Below are 16,897 nucleotides of genomic sequence, written 5' to 3'. Positions count from 1 at the left end.
ACAAAGATATGATGTTTAAGCATCAGTTCAATATAGAACTCCCCCCTGTGAGTTGTTATTTCCTACAAGATAAAAGAATAACAAACAAGACAACCTTTATTAGAGAAAGGTCGTCAAAGTCTTAGTTTTTATGCTGCCAATGTAAAAGTATAAAATCGAAACTCATGTACTACATTAAAGAATTTATGAAACATAAACCGATAATAGTATGATCATGACTTCACACATGAGTTTAATCAATATCCACTTATGATCGTTCGATAAAGCATCCCACATGGTTAGACCTGCTTACATCAAAGAGTCACAACATCATAAGAGATATACATAATATGAGATTGCAAATATCAAGGTTTGTGAAAACCGAAACAATATCTCATAAACCGAAAGCAAATCAAAAGAAATAATCATTCAGATCAAGCAGTGTAGTCGTAACTATCAAAAGAATGACACAAAGGATTTAAAATAAAAACTTAATCATCCATATTATTGATAATTTGTTAAATAGACACTGGAGATCAATACAAGGTTTATCCTGAGGCAGTTTTCTATTTTCTTGTCGCCTAATATTTTGAGATTGAGACATTCTATCGAGCAAAAATTTAGAGATGTTGAATAAGCATTAATATGATTTTTAGTGGAGAAATTTTCTACCTAAGGTTGAGCTTGTTGCGAGTAGAGAAGTTATATGAGCGTATTGTTTATATGGCTTGGAAATGTAACTATTTTTTAACCATCGAGAAATAGCCATTTTGACACAATTCCCTATAGATAAACTTTATTCCTACTGCCCACACTTTTTTTTTTCCGAAGTAGAAGGTTATACTAAGAAAAACTTTACAAACGTAAAGGGAAATTATACAAGCATCAGAGAATCCCAGTTACTCCAGATGAGACTGGGATTAGAAAACTTAAAAAGTGTCCAAGTCACACGACCACAAAACAACAATATATTTAACATGATCAATGACTTCTGCCACACATTTCTTCCTTGCCCCAAATACTCTGCCATTTCTTTCGTTCCATAAGTTCCAGCAGATAGCATAATGGATTAGCTTCCATACTTCTCTTCCTTTACCTTGTAGAACGTTGGTCTTCCAAGCATCAAACAGCTGAAGTAACGTACCCGACAATGGCCATGAAATTTTACAGGATTTAATAAAGTAATCCCAGACTTCAAAAGAGAAAGAACAGTGAATAAACATGTGATCTGAAGTCTCTCTGACAGAGTTACAAAAAACACATTAATCACTTTCAATATTAACACCTCTATGAGAGAGCATGTTTCTTGTTGGGAGGGAATTATGAAAGCTAGCCCAAAGAATGAAACTAACCTTGTGTGGAATGTTAGGTTTGCAAAGATGATTTTCGAAAGTGCAAGAATCAAACTCGCCAACAAGCTCTTCATAACACCTTTGAGTACTGAAGTTATTAAATATAGACACCTCATCTTCTTCCTCCACCAACACTGGAATAACAAGATCCCTTCTAGAAAGATGTCATTCCAATTGTTCATTAGCATTTAACGGCTTCTTGAAAGAACATGTCCAACGTCTCAGCAATTGTCGCATCCTTCTCTTTAACAGCTTTAAAAATTACATGAAACAGATATTGTAAGCAATCCCAGTCCAGCCAACTATTCTTCAAAAATCTAATGCCTTTACCATTCCTAACTGTAAAAGTAGAGAACTTTGAATGCAAAAAGCCGCAAACACCATCAGCATACCATTTATTCAGATTCTAATTTCAAGTTTTACAACAAAAAAAAAAAAAGAAGAAGAAGTTCAACATGCACAACTAAAATAATTCAAATGTGCCATGAGCTTTACAAGTAATAAGATACATATTCTGTTCCCTATTTATGCCCCCACCCCTTGTTCCTGCCATTAAATTTTGGCTGTAAAGACATCCCAAGGACAAAAACTGTAAACAGAAGACTAGATTTTTTACTCATTTATTATCATCCATGTGCCAAGAGTTCAGGCCCATTCTGCAGAATTCATGATTCGTACTGATTTTGCTACCGTCCAGTACATCGTAATTCTGATGACACTGTTCTATTGTGTGGTCTTCCGGGAGGACATCAACCAACAATCCGTAGCCTTTGATTGCAGTGCATTCATCACATCCTGACATGCACCTTAAACTGGTCAAAAGTCAAACGTTGGTGAAACCAAGTAAATCGGTGGCTGTGACACACTGAGTGCACTCAGTTGGTAACCATGTGCAGTAGACTTCACAAGAAAGACTGTTAGCAATGGCATTGGGAAGGTTAATTGTTTTATTTTAGTAGTACTAATTAACTTTCCAACTCTTCCCAGACAGTCTTGTTAGAGGAGACTCATTTATTTATCTAAGATCTACACTATTTAAAGCTATCTTGATTTGGAGTGCTAGTTATACAAATGCCAAATCAGTTCCTTTCTGGATGCTATCGCACGTTTTGCAGCCAAGCTTCCGGTGGATTCTAAATATAAACCAGTAGTTAGTTAATTTATTCAGTTTTAACTTTTTCATAGTATTTTATTTTTATCGCCAAAAGTTCACACATTGAATGGTGTGTAACCTAATAATGTGTTTGGACATCAGAAGTAGGAGTGTTTTTGCTTTTCCAAAAAGAAAAGTCAGAAACAAAACTATTTTGCTTTACAAAAATTAGAATTTTCATTTTAGAATTCGATATTCAAAATGACTTCTTATTTTTCGACTTCTAAAAATCGAAAAATAACTTCTGAATACATATCCAAACAAGTTATAAATATTCTTTGGTTTGATTATCATCGTTCGTCATTATCGGTAGAAATCTAAATTGGTTTATGATGTACCACGTAATGAAAGCCAAATTTTGGTGTAAAAGAAACAAAATTTTAGACTAAATAATACAAGTTAGTTTGAGATGACTTTCAAAACAAAAAGTGCTCCTTGTATTAGAACTAGTCTGAAAAGTCAGGATGAAATTGTTTTTCGAAACTAATATTTTTGTACCGATAAAAAGATATTTATGTGAAACAAGACAATATCAAAATGAACTTTGTGATTTTTTTTTTCTTTGTTTCCGACTTCGAGAATTATTTATGCTATTCATTGGCAAAGGCCTAATTAAAAACTCACAAGCATTGCTAAGTTCTTTTGAAAATTATTTGTTTCTAGCCGATATCATTGTAGTACAGTCATTGGGTGATGATACAAATGATCTGACTTCGAAATTCGCGAGCACCAAATTCTTTACCTGTCCAAAAAGTTCACCGATAAAAAAAAAGAAAAATATTTGCTTGCAATGGGTCCATAATCATGTAACCGAGCCAACTCAGCCGATCCAAAACCGATTCAACTCGTCATCCGAATCACCCTAATAAATAAGGTAATAATTTCCTTTCTTTTTGGTATCAAAACGTTACCAGGGGGTTAGTCCACGAGTGAGTTGGAGGGAGTTTAATGTATTTTGAATCTTGGGGATTTTGAGGGAGTGTAAGAGAGTATAGGGAGTTTGAGAGAGTTTGGTGTGTTGAGTGTAGGGAGTTTGAGAGACTCTCCCAAAATCTCTACTTTTTTGAGAGATTTGGAGTGAGGCAAAAATACACTATAAACTCCGTAGAACTCCCCAAAAAAAACAAACTCCCTATCATTCTAATTTTTACCACTAACAAGGAGTTTAAGAGTTTTTTTCAAACTCTCCCACGACTAACGGGATTTTTTAGGGAGTTGAGGAGACTCTTCTAAACTCTCCCACGACTAACAGGGATTTTGAGAGACTCACTCGAACTCCCTCACGACTAATGAGAAAAAACACAACTAGTAAAATCCCAGAAAAGGCAATCGGAAACGTCCAATAAAATTACCAATCACCCGGATATAGTAAAAAACAATCTATTTTTTCGGCAGCACACGTGTGTGCCAACAAATCGCCAGACAAACAAAAGCAATAAAAAGAAAGAAAGAAGCGCGAGCAGGTGAAACCGTGAAAATACGCACAAACAAATCAAATACACGGTCAGCGAGAAGTAGACTGGACTTTTTATTTTTATTTTTACTCCGAAGAAGAAAGAAAAAGAAGAACCCTAGCTACTTATTAATACCATTTCTCTCTCTCTTGAAAAACTCAATAGAGTGTTGAGGGAGAGAGAAAAAGTTTCTTTCTCTCTGTTTTACAGCAGCAGCCATTGGCAGCAGCAGCAGAAAATAATCATCAAAATCGTTTTTAGATCTTTTTTTTTATTTATTTTGTTTTTGTTTTTAGGGTTTTAGTTATTTGTATTTTCTGAGAAGAAAATGGATCTTCCCAGTTTAGCCGTCATACTTCAAGCGGCTCTTACTCCTGATACTGAACAAAGAAAAGCTGCTGAAGAAAGTCTTAAGCAGGTACTGGTTACTACTCATTAAACCCTTACTCATTCATTCATTCATTCATTCGATATTTATGATAATCTTTTTTTTAGGGGTTTTTTGATTGATTCAGCTGATGTCTTATTGAACTGCCTCTTGTTGTGGTTTTTGAATGATTTCTCTATTTATTGATGATTTCTTTATTTATTAGAGGTTTTGATCAAGGGTTTTGGTAGAGATTTTGTTCTTCTATTGATTGATTCAGTTTTAGTTAGATTTGATTGAGTAATGTTTGGTTTTCTTATTCAGAAGAAACCCTATCTTGGAAGGATTTTTGGGGATGCGTATTGGATTTTTTTGTACCCCAGTAGTTTGCTAGTGTTGGTTGACCTAGATTTTTGGTAATCTAATTTGTGTTTTTTTGTTTTGTTTTTGGTATTGAGTACAGTTACAGTACACTCCACAGCATTTGGTGAGGTTGTTGCAGATTATTGTAGATGGAGGTTGTGATATGGCTATTAGGCAATTTGCCAGTATTCATTTCAAGAACTTTGTTGCCAAAAACTGGTCGCCCATTGATCCTGGTTTGTCAACTTTCTTTCCGCCCTTCATGTGTGATTTAGTTTGGTTAATTTCTGGGGTTAAGTGATTTGTTTTGGTAATGTAGATGAGCAGCAGAAAGTATTGCCGACTGATAAAGAATTGGTGAGGCAGCACATTCTTACATATATCACACAAGTGCCGCCACTATTGAGGTATACTAGTTGAAGTTTTATCCCTTTTATTTGTCATTGATATGGTTTTGTTGAGTGTCTAGAAAGATTTGTCTTCTGTTGCTTCTCAGTTCATTGTGTAAGAGAGGAGGCACTTATGACAGGAATTTGATTGGAGTAGTAACCTAGTTTTCTATTTTTGATTTTTTTTTCTTTTAATCTTCTTAAACTGTGTTTTGAGTCTTTTTCGATGAAAGTCTAGGACACAGGTTTTGATATGGTTATTTTACTACAATTTTAGATACATACATACATACATAAAACAAGGGATAATCAGTTAAGTGTCTGATCTATGAAAGCCTAAAGAAGTGAATAAGTTACTTGGAACAGCATTGGGTGTCTTTCAATTTGTTCCTGATTCTTCTTTGGTCGAAGAAAAATGTTTATCATACTCTCCACGTCGTGTAATGTTATGAATCAGGGTTACTGATTGGTTTGGTTGTTGCTACCATATTTTGACATGGATTTTGATGTTTATCTCACATCACGCAGAGCACAGCTTGGTGAGTGCCTCAAAACCATAATTCACGCTGATTACCCTGAGCAGTGGCCAAGCCTTCTCCAATGGGTGAAACATAATCTACAAGGTCAACAAGTTTACGGGGCATTATTTGTGTTGAGAATCCTTTCCAGGAAATACGAGTAAGAACTGTGCTTTGGCTATCGATATTTAATTTACATGGTTGTGTCAGATAAGAACAATCATTTTTTTTCTTAATTTTTATTAGACCACTTATGTATGTTCTCAAAGTTCTTTACTTGTGTTTTTTAAGTAAAACTATGTTCTCTTTTTAAGGTTCAAGTCGGATGAAGAGCGGACACCTGTTTACCTCATTGTTGAGGAGACATTTCCATATCTCCTTAATATATTTAGCAGACTGGTTCAGATTGTCAACCCTCCTCTTGAGATTGCAGACTTGATCAAACTTATCTGCAAAATATTCTGGTCATCCATATATGTATGTTCTTAAACTTCTTTACATTGTGAGCTGTAGTGGTTTCTATAGTTGTCACTTTAAGGATACAACATTCTAATCAGTGTATGATTCTTGCATTTTCAGTTGGAGATTCCGAAGCAACTTTTTGATCCAAATGTTTTCAATGCATGGATGGTTCTATTCCTTACCATATTGGAAAGACCTGTTCCTGTAGAAGGCCAGCCTGTTGACCCAGATCAAAGAAAAGTTTGGGGATGGTGGAAAGTTAAAAAATGGACAGTGCACATTTTGAATCGATTGTACACTCGGTGAGTTGGTGGCTTCGGTATTTAGATGCATACAGCTTCATTTTTTCTTTGTCGTTCAAGTATTATAACCATTTAAATGTTGTATCAATAGGTTTGGGGATCTAAAGCTTCAAAAGCCCGAAAACAAAGCTTTTGCTCAAATATTTCAGAAGAATTATGCTGGGAAGATTTTGGAATGCCACTTGAACTTGTTGAATGTGATTCGTGTTGGTGGTTATCTACCAGATAGAGTTATCAACCTTATTCTTCAATATTTGAGTAACAGGTCTGTTTTTCAAATCATACGATGTTCCCATTCATGATTGCTTTGTGTCAGATTATGTGTGGCAATGATCATCACACTCGAGATGAATAAGTAACTAAATGCGCTCTGTCTTTTGTTTTGGATTAAGATTTGGAAGTCATAATTATCTTCATGTTAGTATGAGAATCGCGGACCATGGGATTCATGTCCTCCCCATTTAGTTTACAGTTGCTGTCTCAGTTGTGCGATTTTACTTTTTAGTAACTGAGGAAGATCGTTTTCTATAGATTTATAGTGCAATCACTGGAATAGAAGTATCATTTATTTCTTCTTCTTATTCCTGCAGCATTTCAAAGAATAGCATGTATCAGCTGCTGCAGCCACAGCTCGACGTTGTCTTATTTGAGATAATATTTCCTCTTATGTGCTTCAATGACAATGATCAAATGCTGTGGAAAGAAGATCCACATGAGTATGTCAGGAAGGGTTATGGTGAGTTAAAGACCACCTTGTCGTTATTTCAGTATTTTTTTTATTGTTTAGGGGTTTTAAAATCAGTTACTCAATCACTTAATACTTTTGCAGATATTATCGAAGACCTATACAGTCCTAGGACTGCCGCCATGGATTTTGTAAGTGAGTTGGTTAGGAAACGTGGAAAGGAGAACCTTCAGAAATTCATTCAATTCATTGTGCAGATTTTTAGGAGGTACTTACTCGATGCTATCTTATCCCCAGTTAAATGTTTTACTCTAATATTCTCGCTAGAATGGTGTTCATTGCTTGTCTTTTAAATTGCATACTCATCCAGATACGATGAGGCACCAGCAGAGTATAGACAATATCGCCAAAAAGATGGTGCCCTTCTTGCTATCGGTGCATTATGTGATAAACTGAAGCAAACTGAACCGTACAAGTCCGAGCTTGAGCCTATGCTAGTTCAACATGTTTTTCCTGAGTTCAGCAGTCCAGCTGGACATCTTAGAGCAAAGGTGCCTTTTATTAGCACTCATTTCTCTTCGCTCATTGATTGATATTTGAGTCTCTCTCTCTTGAACATCATTCACTTAAAATTTTAATTGTCAGGCGGCATGGGTTGCTGGCCAGTATGCTCATATCAACTTCTCAGATCAGAATAATTTCCGAAAGGCGTTACACAGTGTCGTCTCTGGATTGTGCGATTCTGAGCTTCCGGTTCGTGTTGACTCAGTCTTTGCATTGCGCTCTTTTATTGAAGCTTGTAAAGGTACTTTTTAAGGTCACACGTTGAATTTGTTTCACTATTGATATTGTGATAAAAGTTTGGTATGTTCATAAATGATTTTATTCTTTCTTGCAGATTTGGGTGAAATCCGTCCAATTCTTCCTCGATTGCTTGATGGTATTTTGACATGCCTTTGTTTTTCGTATTACTTAAATTTTGACCCAGTATGTTTCTTACTTTTTCCTTGTTCTTTCAGAGTTCTTTAAACTTATGAATGAGGTTGAGAACGAGGACCTCGTGTTTACTCTCGAAACGATCGTGGACAAGTTTGGTGAAGAGATGGCGCCTTATGCCCTTGGATTATGCCAGAATCTGGTAAGTTACTATTTGAAAACATTTTAGATTTGTGAGTATTTGGGTAAGCAAATTTACTATCCAAATGGTTTTCTGTTGGAATTCACTTTTCTACTCTTATTCTTTTAGGCTGCTGCCTTCTGGAAGTGTATAGATTCTGCTGATGCTGATGATGATGAGGTTGATGATTCTGGTGCCCTAGCTGCAGTAGGTTGTTTGCGCGCCATTAGCACAATCCTTGAATCTGTGAGCAGGCTTCCTGATTATTTCCTCAAAATTGAGCCAACTCTATTACCTATAATGCGTCGAATGTTGACTAGTGATGGACAAGGTACTTATTCCTCTCTTGAGAAATCATAAATTATGTGTAAGCAGGAGTAATGCTTGATTTACTTTCTGCTTATCAATACAGTTACTCTATAATATTTTTACAAACAACAACAAAGCTTACTTTATTTAAGATCTGAGATACTAAGTAACCACTGAAATTGTTGTGTCCCCTCCATTTTATGTAATTTTATTTTTCTAAACCAAAGATAAGGAAAGGTAACCAACTTGAACATATATCAACCTACAAAATCATAAATATAAGGTACATCAGTATTTTGTAGTTCAATTGGTTGATATCCAAGAATTACTCCTGCTTACACATTTGGCTCATTATTAACTCTTTTGGATAAATATTTAAGGTGACTATGATCTGTCAATCTTTTTAGTTCTTGCTTATAGATTGAGCTATATCCTCGTACTTTTTCTGCATTTGTTGTGTTAGTTAACCCTTTGAATTTCTTCCGCAGAGGTCTACGAAGAAGTTCTGGAAATAGTTTCGTATCAGACATTTTTTGCTCCTACAATTTCATTGGAAATGTGGAGTCTTTGGCCTTTGATGATGGAATCATTGTCGGAGTGGGCTATAGATTTCTTTCCAAGTAAGTGTGCTTCTAGTTATGTCGCATATTATTATTTCTTGATTACTGTTGTATGGATCCTGGGCTACATTCCTGTATTCAGGTGGCAAGGTCATGTGTATCACCTATGCTTTTCTCATTATTCCAATCAAAGTTCCTATTTAGTTGCCTGTTGCCATAAATGCTGAAACCTCATGAGTTCTGCAAAGCTGGATTTCTTTGCATTGCCTCCAAAATGTCAATTAAAGCTTAAATTTGTATTTGTAGACTTCATTATAGCTTATGGTCAGTTACATAGTTTTGGGCGACATAAGTTCTCTTTTTGCTGGAATGGCTGAGTACAGCTTTTTCGTTTCTTTATGAACTCTGAGGCTAACAGGTTACTTTTTATGTAGATATTCTGGTTCCTTTGGACAACTTTATATCCAGAAGCACTGCACATTTCTTAACATGCAAGGATCCAGATTACCAGCAAAGTCTTTGGCATATGCTTTCATCTGTGAGTGATACTTAGCAAAAGATTATCTTACTGGTCATATCTGTGAGCCAGTGTCTTGACTGATTTCTCCAATATTTCTCTATTTTCTTGATAATTTTTTTCATAATTTGATGCTTGGAATGTAGATTATGGCGGATAAAAACATGGAGGACAGTGATATTGAACCGGCTCCTAAGCTCATTGAAGTGGTTTTCCAAAACTGCAAGGGTCAAGTAGATCATTGGGTTGAGCCATATCTGACCATCACACTTGAGCGGTTACGGCGGACCGAAAAACCTTACTTGAAGTGTCTCCTGATGAAAGTGGTAAAAACTTCGGCCTGATATTTTAGTACAACTGCAGCACCTAATATTAATTTCTTGATGTAACAATCATACAGCAGTTCAGCATATTTTCTGAAGTGGTGCCCAAGCAGCAGTAGGTACTTGCGTCGCTGGGTTTGCTGCCTTGTTTTTATCTTTTGGTAGGGAATTCAGGAACCCAGAAGAACCAGAAATAAGAATGCTGAACAACCCGCTGTGTAATCACAAGCTCGTTAATTAGTCAGACCCCAGTTCTAGGATTTAGGTGTTAACTCTGTACTGGCATTCACTTCCAATATGAACTTAAAGAATAGTTTCTGTATGATGTACTGTTCGAATGGATTTATGAACTCAAGTATTTTGATCCGCTAGTGCATGGGATTGGCTTCGAATATATGTTACCTCACATCTCCAAGTTTACATTTTGTGGGTCATGTACTTCCAACCTAGAGCCTGTATATTTTGTTCTGCAAATGATTGACAAGTATTCATATTTGTTTGATTTGCAGATAGCTGATGCTCTTTATTATAATGCACCTTTGACACTCAGTGTGCTGCATAAGCTTGGAGTGGCCACAGAAGTATTCAATCTGTGGTTCCAGATGTTGCAAGAAGTCAAAAAGAGTGGTATGAAGGCAAACTTTAAAAGGTATATTTCCTTTATCTTTTTGTTCCCCTGTTGGGATCTCTTTATTAAGCTACTGTAACTTCTACTAATGATGTCAACTAATTACGCAGGGAACATGACAAAAAGGTTTGCTGCTTGGGATTAACATCACTTCTTGCGCTCCCTGGAGATCAGTTACCTGTGGAAGCTTTTGCACGGGTTTTTACAGCAACTCTTGATCTTTTGGTTGCCTATAAGGATCAAGTAGCAGGTTAGTCTTGATATGTTTGTTTTTGTTTGATCTCTTTATTCATTTTAAATCTCTTAATTATGGGCTAGTTAAATGAAGCATCAGCTGTTTTTTTTTGACACCTTTTTTCCCCTTGGTTTTTGCTGCTTTCTTAATGTGTATCCAGAAGCAGCAAAGGAAGAGGAAAATGCTGATGATGATGACATGGAGGGGGGGTTTCAAACCGATGATGATGAAGAAGACGAAGATGGATCCGACAGGGATATGGGAGTTGAAGCTGAGGATGGTGATGAGGCTGACAGTCTTAAGCTCCAAAAGTTAGCTGCCCAGGTAAGACAACTCTGCTAAATAGTAAAAAAAATGTTTATCTTTTCCAGAATCTTAATTAACTTTGATGTTAGAAATCTTGCAGCCAATCTATAATCATGTTAGTGTAAACTAGGGCTGCACATAACCGACTCGACCCGCCGACCCGACCCACACCCGTCGAAAAATACCCGTACCCGAACCGACCCACCTAGGTATGGGTCGACTATGGGTGAGGCACGTGAAAACCCACCGTATGTTGGGTCGGTTGCGGGTGAAAAGTTCAATTACCCACCAGCAGTGGGTCGGGTGGTGGGTGAGGCCAAACCCGACCCATGTGCAGCCCTAGTGTAAACTGCATAGTGACCTTCGATATGTAAAATGTAAAACTGCAAAAAACAATGTGTCATGTAACAAGATGGGGAGGACAAATAATCACTTCTCTCTCGGAAATTTCTACATCAATTTAACGGGTTCAAGTTTAGTTTATGCTGAGATGCATGCAAGTTGCTAATTGGTACTCTTTATGTTTTGCTTATCACAGGCAAGATCATTTCGCCCTGCTGATGAGGATGACGAGGACTCAGATGATGATTACAGTGATGATGAGGAGTTACAATCACCGATTGATGATGTTGATCCTTTCATTTTCTTCGTTGATACAGTCAAAGGTGAGACTCTTTTCACCAGTTCGATTCAGCTGCTCTTGTTTGTTGTAGAATCTGACACATTCTGATTGTGGGACACTCATAAGAGTTGAAGACAAAATCACTCTTCTTTTCATTTTTTCTTTAGATTCTTTTTCCTATCCTTATTTGTGAGTCTGACTTAAGCACTGTTTGTTAAGTTCTGCAAGCCTCGGATCCTGCAAGATTCCAGAGCTTTATGCAAGCACTTGACTTCCCTCATCAGGCCTTGGCTAGTGGTTTAGCTCAGCATGCCGAACAAAGGAGAATAGAAATAGAAAAAGAGAAGATGGAGAAGGCAGCAGCAGGGACCAACGCTACCTTGTGAACTTAAGCGCATGAGCGTGCATTGTTTCTAAAGAGTCTTGCTTCGCTCACCTATCATATCAATTCTTTATCTTGTTTGATTTGCTGAGTCTCAGTGAAGGTCAATTGGTTTTCTGATCACAAATGATCCTGGAAACTAAAGTGTGCTCCCAAGTTGTCCAATTGGGTGTTTGGGTTCCAAAGAGATAAAAAGAGGGTGTATATGGGAACACCAGCGTCTTCATTAGGATGGTTCTCCAATGGTGGGAGAGGTCTTAGTTTTACAGATGTGGATTCTTCATATGGCAGAAGAACCTGGTCGGTGCCAATTTCTTTTCAGTATTTTTTTCTTCTTTTGTTCTTGTCCGAGTTACATGGGAAAATGTTTCCCAACCTCATTTTGGGTGTTTGTCATCGTCGGGTGAATCCTGTCCTGGCAAACGTATATGGGTATAAGAAACCCTTGAGACCTCCTTTTTCTTGGAGAAAGTAGGGAAGAGGGGCTTCGGTTATAGAGTGTATATGAGATTGTTTCCCCTTTTTTTGTTCTTCTTTTCTTTTAGTTATTTGTTAGGAAGGTGACGAATATTTGGTGGTTGAGGATGGTGATGGCTCTGTATTCATATATTTTTGGGTGGGAGAGAAAATGAAGGCTGTAGCAATACATGTAAAAGATTCCATTTTGTGTTTGTCATTTTACGATTGGGTACGAGTCACTTTACCTCGGGATGGGTTTCACTGTTGGATGTGAAACAATCTTATTATTCGTTTTGAATATATATCATCCTTTGAAAGTTAGATTCTGTCCATCATTTAGTATAAGAATTCGCTGGAGGATGTGGTGCTTGTTTGGAACTGATTTTCTCATGTTAAATAAGTATCTATCCCCGGTAGGTGGCTTTTGCATATTACTGTATGACGAAAATATATGAGGGATTGAGCACGACCACTTCCCATGACAATATGAATCACTTAATAGGCTGGATCAAAAGAGAACCCGGGCAAGCTAATTGAATTGGCACCAAGTCCAAACTGCGAGACCAAAGGCAAATTCCACTACAAGAATGTTTTGATGCCAATTCATAAGTTATTTTTTGACTTTTCTTGACCAAAGGCAAATTCCACAACAAGCATGCTCGGACGCCATACACAATTTCATATAAAGGCTAGAAAACGGTTGAAATTAAAAGAAACCTGGACGTAAAGTGAGCTTATACGGTTGGAATAATCCAAACCTGAACGTAAAATTACATGCGAATAAAATTCTACGGTTGGAATTAATCCAAACATGGACGTAAAATCACTTTTACGGTTTTTAAGTTTTATTATAGTTAAAGAGTAATCTAGACATTTTGTATATGTGTTAGGATATTTCATAACCATTTCTTTGGATATTAAGAATCCAAGTGATGCCCTTTTATTGAATTCTATTGAAGTGTGACGCCCCAATAATAGCCTTCTTTCATATGGTCGGTAAGAAACATTTTGCTTTTGACTCCTACTTCTGAACATGCAGAAACACTTCTATCCAAACACGCTATACTTCAGGAATATTTCGAGACAATACCGAGTTCCAACTAGTTGGCACCAAATTTTTTCTCCATAAAAAGAAATGTTACCATACAAAAAACGTTTTTTCGGTTTAACGCGTTTTTCGAATTGCACGCAGTCATGGCCGTCAGCGTTAAAAAATTACAAAACGCCTTTTTATGCTCTAAATCTAAGTCGGAAACTCTTAAAAATTTGGAAAGTTAAGGGATTAGGGATTTCTGTAAAGACGGAGCTGATGATCCGAAGAATTTTGGAGATCCTGGTAACGATTATCTTTTAATATAAATTCTGATATTCTCCAACTGTTGTATTTGATTTTGAAGAAGTCTAGGGTTTTATTTATACTACTAGTTCAGTTTCTAGAGAGCTCAATATATATACCAAGCGATTTCCATAGAGAAGTTATTAAACTTAGGGTTTCACAATACTGGTTCACATGTTAGTAGATTATCCAGATTCGGAGGATGAGATGGATATTTTTATTGAAAATCTAGTAGCTAGTGTTGAAAAGACCAAAAATTCTGTATTTGAGACTTTCAGGCGGCCTTTTTTTCGAGGTAACAAGAGAAACAACAGGGAGAAAGAGGAACAAGTGGTGAAGGATGTGATCTCTGTTGATGATGATGATGACGACGACGGCGTTGATGAATTAGTGGTAGTAGATGAGGATGATGAAATTGAGGTGCTGGAAGGGAAGAAGAAGACTGAGGAGAAGAGTATATTGGAAGAACTTTTTGCTGAACTTACAGATGAGGAGAAGAATGAAGTTGAACTTGCACTTTCCCCGCATCACAACCAAGATGTCTTAGTAGTATATGGGGATATTAAGATTACGGGAGAAATACTGCAATGCTTGGGACCGAGGCGTTGGTTGAATGATGAGGTTATAACTGTGTATCTTGAATTGCTTAAAGAGAGGGAGAAGAGACAGCCGGAGAAGTTTTTGAAATGTCATTTTTTCAATCCGTTCTTTTACCAGCAATTGGCTGGTGGGGTGAGTGGTTATGATTATAAAGCTGTCAAGAGATGGACTATGCAGAAGAAGATTGGGTATGGTCTTATCGAGTGTGATAAGATATTTGTGCCGATACATCAGAAGGATAAAATGCATTGGTGTTTAGGAGTAATTAACAAGAAGGATAAGAAGTTTCAGTATCTCGATTCACTTAAAGGCGTGGACACCGATGTTTTTAGTGTTCTGGCTAGGTATTATGTGGACGAGGTAAAGGATAAAAGTGGAGAAGAAGTTGATATCAGCACTTGGAAATCTGAATATGTTGAAGATCTTCCTGGGCAGGAAAATGGGTGTGACTGCGGCATGTTTGTGCTCAAGTATATTGATTTTTACAGTAGAGGACTTGCACTGTGGTTTAATCAGAAGCATATGGCATATTTTCGGCTTAGGACGGCCAAGGAGATTTTGAGGTTAAGGGCCGATTGAATTATGAGAACATCAACCAACTTAGTAAACTGCAGACATGATATCATAAGTTGTACCGTCTGTGAAGAACTCTGACCATGAGAAGCTATCCTCACAAATGCTTCTGTTTCATTCCTCTTTGAACTTTCGAGTGTCTATAACTTTTTTTTTGCAGTAGTTTCTCCCTGCGAGGAGAATGTGATGTATGAATAGTCACCCTAGTTTTATTCCTCTACAATTGTAAAGAAATTTATCAGGTTTTTTCATCGAAAATAATACTACATGTCAGATATTGTTTATGTATTGAGCCTCGCTGGTTACTTGAGTTTCTCATGCTCTGCTTGTAGGTTAAGGTGCATAGGTGATTTGGTTGCAACATCTGCCTGTTTGTCTAGCCGGCGTCTGCTAGGTCGGTACCAAGAAGTATGATTTAAGCATGAAATTGGAGAACAAAACATAAGGTGTGTTCCCTGCAGAATTTATATAGGCTCAGCCGCCAAGCTTCTTTAAGCCTCAGGAAGATATAAGCGGCACATTCATGAAGGCTTCCCGAGGCTTTGAAAATTCACGAAGGCTTCCTGAGTGTGGTTTTCATTGAAGATATAAGCGGCACATTCTTCAGTTTCCTGACGCCATTCGCATCTGAAAATTGATGTGGTCTAGAGTAGCTACTGATAAACAGTTGTGTGTGTGGGTCATAATGCTACTGGTAAACATTCGCGTCTGGAATTCATAATACGCCATTTCCCCCTGACTAAAATTATTCACCCTACGGTACGAAGAAAGCAATTCAAGTGCCATTGTTGCTGATATTTGCAAGTTGATCAATTAAGCAAGTTTTCAATGAACTTAATGGTACTATACATGCTACTTGAAGCTAGCATATTTGTGAAGAATTTTTTAAGGACTTTAATGGACGGTTTCACAGTCCATTAAAGTTTTAGCAGATACAGTAAATCGGTTCCGTGCTTTACAGCATAATGATCTCAGGCTCATGTTCTGAGGCTGAAAACGGTAGTTGTGAATTAATTTGGTTACTTGTTACATTGTTTATGCACAACACAGGATCTGTGGCACAATGGTAGCGCGTCTGGCTCCAAATCAGAAGGTCGCGTGTTCGACTCACGTCAAGTTCATACTTTCTTTAGAGGCCCAGCTTCCCTGCTTCTGTAAGCATATAGAATCCTTCATGAATTTTCAAGCCAAGAAGCTGGAGGACTATTAGCAGAACCGAGTTCATAGTCCACAGAACAAATTAAGTTGCCGATCAAAGAAGAAAAAAAAGGAGGATACTGGAGACTGAGCATTGATCAGTTCACCAGCCAAAGTGTATCTGCAATATTTTTCTTACTGTCCAAAGAATGAGAGGCCACCCAAAAGGATTGCAACGTAAACTTTACCAGCTACTATAAAAAATCCCTGGTGAATTTAAAGCCAAATGAGAATTGGTATAGGTAAAGATCCAAGCTAAGTAAATATGCAACATTTTAGTTCTTTTTTTTTCCGATGGGCTGTGGTTAAGTAAGCTTTTTGTTCAGACTTCAGAGGAATATACTAGTTCCATATTCTGCAACTATAGTTAGGCTAACTCTGTAGGATTTGATTTTTCTAGTAAACTCTAACAGTCTGAGAAGATTTATCCAAGGGTCCTGCTCAACCAAGGCAGCAACAAGTTATAGACACTTCATCACAGTTCAATCCTGTGAAAGTGCATAAGATTTATCAAATCCCGCAGAGTTAGCCTAACTACGAACGGTCCATATATTCAATTCATTAAACTATTTCTGTAATCACTTTACGGATGTAACAGATTAAACTAATTAAACACCAGTATAACTGTATAAAGCATTATAGAATCCACATGATAAACCAGAACTGCAAAATTTATTTCATCAAAACAATCTACCTTTATTAAGCCAAA

The 16,897-nt window shown here is 37.0% G+C and overlaps 2 protein-coding genes and 1 non-coding gene across 3 annotated transcripts; all 3 read left to right on the top strand.

Moving 5' to 3' along the window:
• The first annotated feature begins 4,060 nt into the window (after positions 1-4,060).
• LOC113283931 (importin beta-like SAD2) lies at positions 4,061-12,803 on the top strand. The gene is made up of 22 exons (XM_026533312.1): positions 4,061-4,356; positions 4,769-4,904; positions 4,988-5,075; positions 5,586-5,735; positions 5,890-6,052; positions 6,155-6,339; positions 6,431-6,604; positions 6,930-7,075; positions 7,169-7,292; positions 7,395-7,575; positions 7,670-7,829; positions 7,923-7,964; positions 8,044-8,162; positions 8,271-8,472; positions 8,939-9,070; positions 9,445-9,548; positions 9,674-9,853; positions 10,360-10,499; positions 10,589-10,728; positions 10,874-11,037; positions 11,558-11,684; positions 11,861-12,803. The coding sequence occupies exons 1-22, from the start codon at positions 4,267-4,269 to the stop codon at positions 12,025-12,027; spliced, it is 3,114 nt and encodes a 1,037-aa protein (XP_026389097.1). The 5' UTR covers positions 4,061-4,266; the 3' UTR covers positions 12,028-12,803.
• A 917-nt stretch (positions 12,804-13,720) lies between these two features.
• On the top strand, positions 13,721-15,309 carry LOC113283930 (ubiquitin-like-specific protease ESD4). Its single transcript, XM_026533311.1, has one exon. It carries the CDS (start codon positions 13,993-13,995, stop codon positions 14,995-14,997), a length of 1,005 nt encoding a protein of 334 aa, XP_026389096.1. The 5' UTR covers positions 13,721-13,992; the 3' UTR covers positions 14,998-15,309.
• Positions 15,310-16,040: 731 nt separating this feature from the next.
• On the top strand, positions 16,041-16,112 carry TRNAW-CCA. The gene has a single exon. It is a non-coding gene; the product is annotated as a tRNA-Trp (tRNA).
• The last annotated feature ends 785 nt before the right edge of the window (positions 16,113-16,897 follow it).

Source organism: Papaver somniferum, chromosome 5 (assembly GCF_003573695.1).
Source record: "Papaver somniferum cultivar HN1 chromosome 5, ASM357369v1, whole genome shotgun sequence".
Classification (NCBI taxonomy): Eukaryota; Viridiplantae; Streptophyta; class Magnoliopsida; order Ranunculales; family Papaveraceae; genus Papaver; species Papaver somniferum.
The sequence above is the reverse complement of the archived record's forward strand: the minus strand, read 5'-3'. Positions and strand labels throughout refer to the sequence as shown.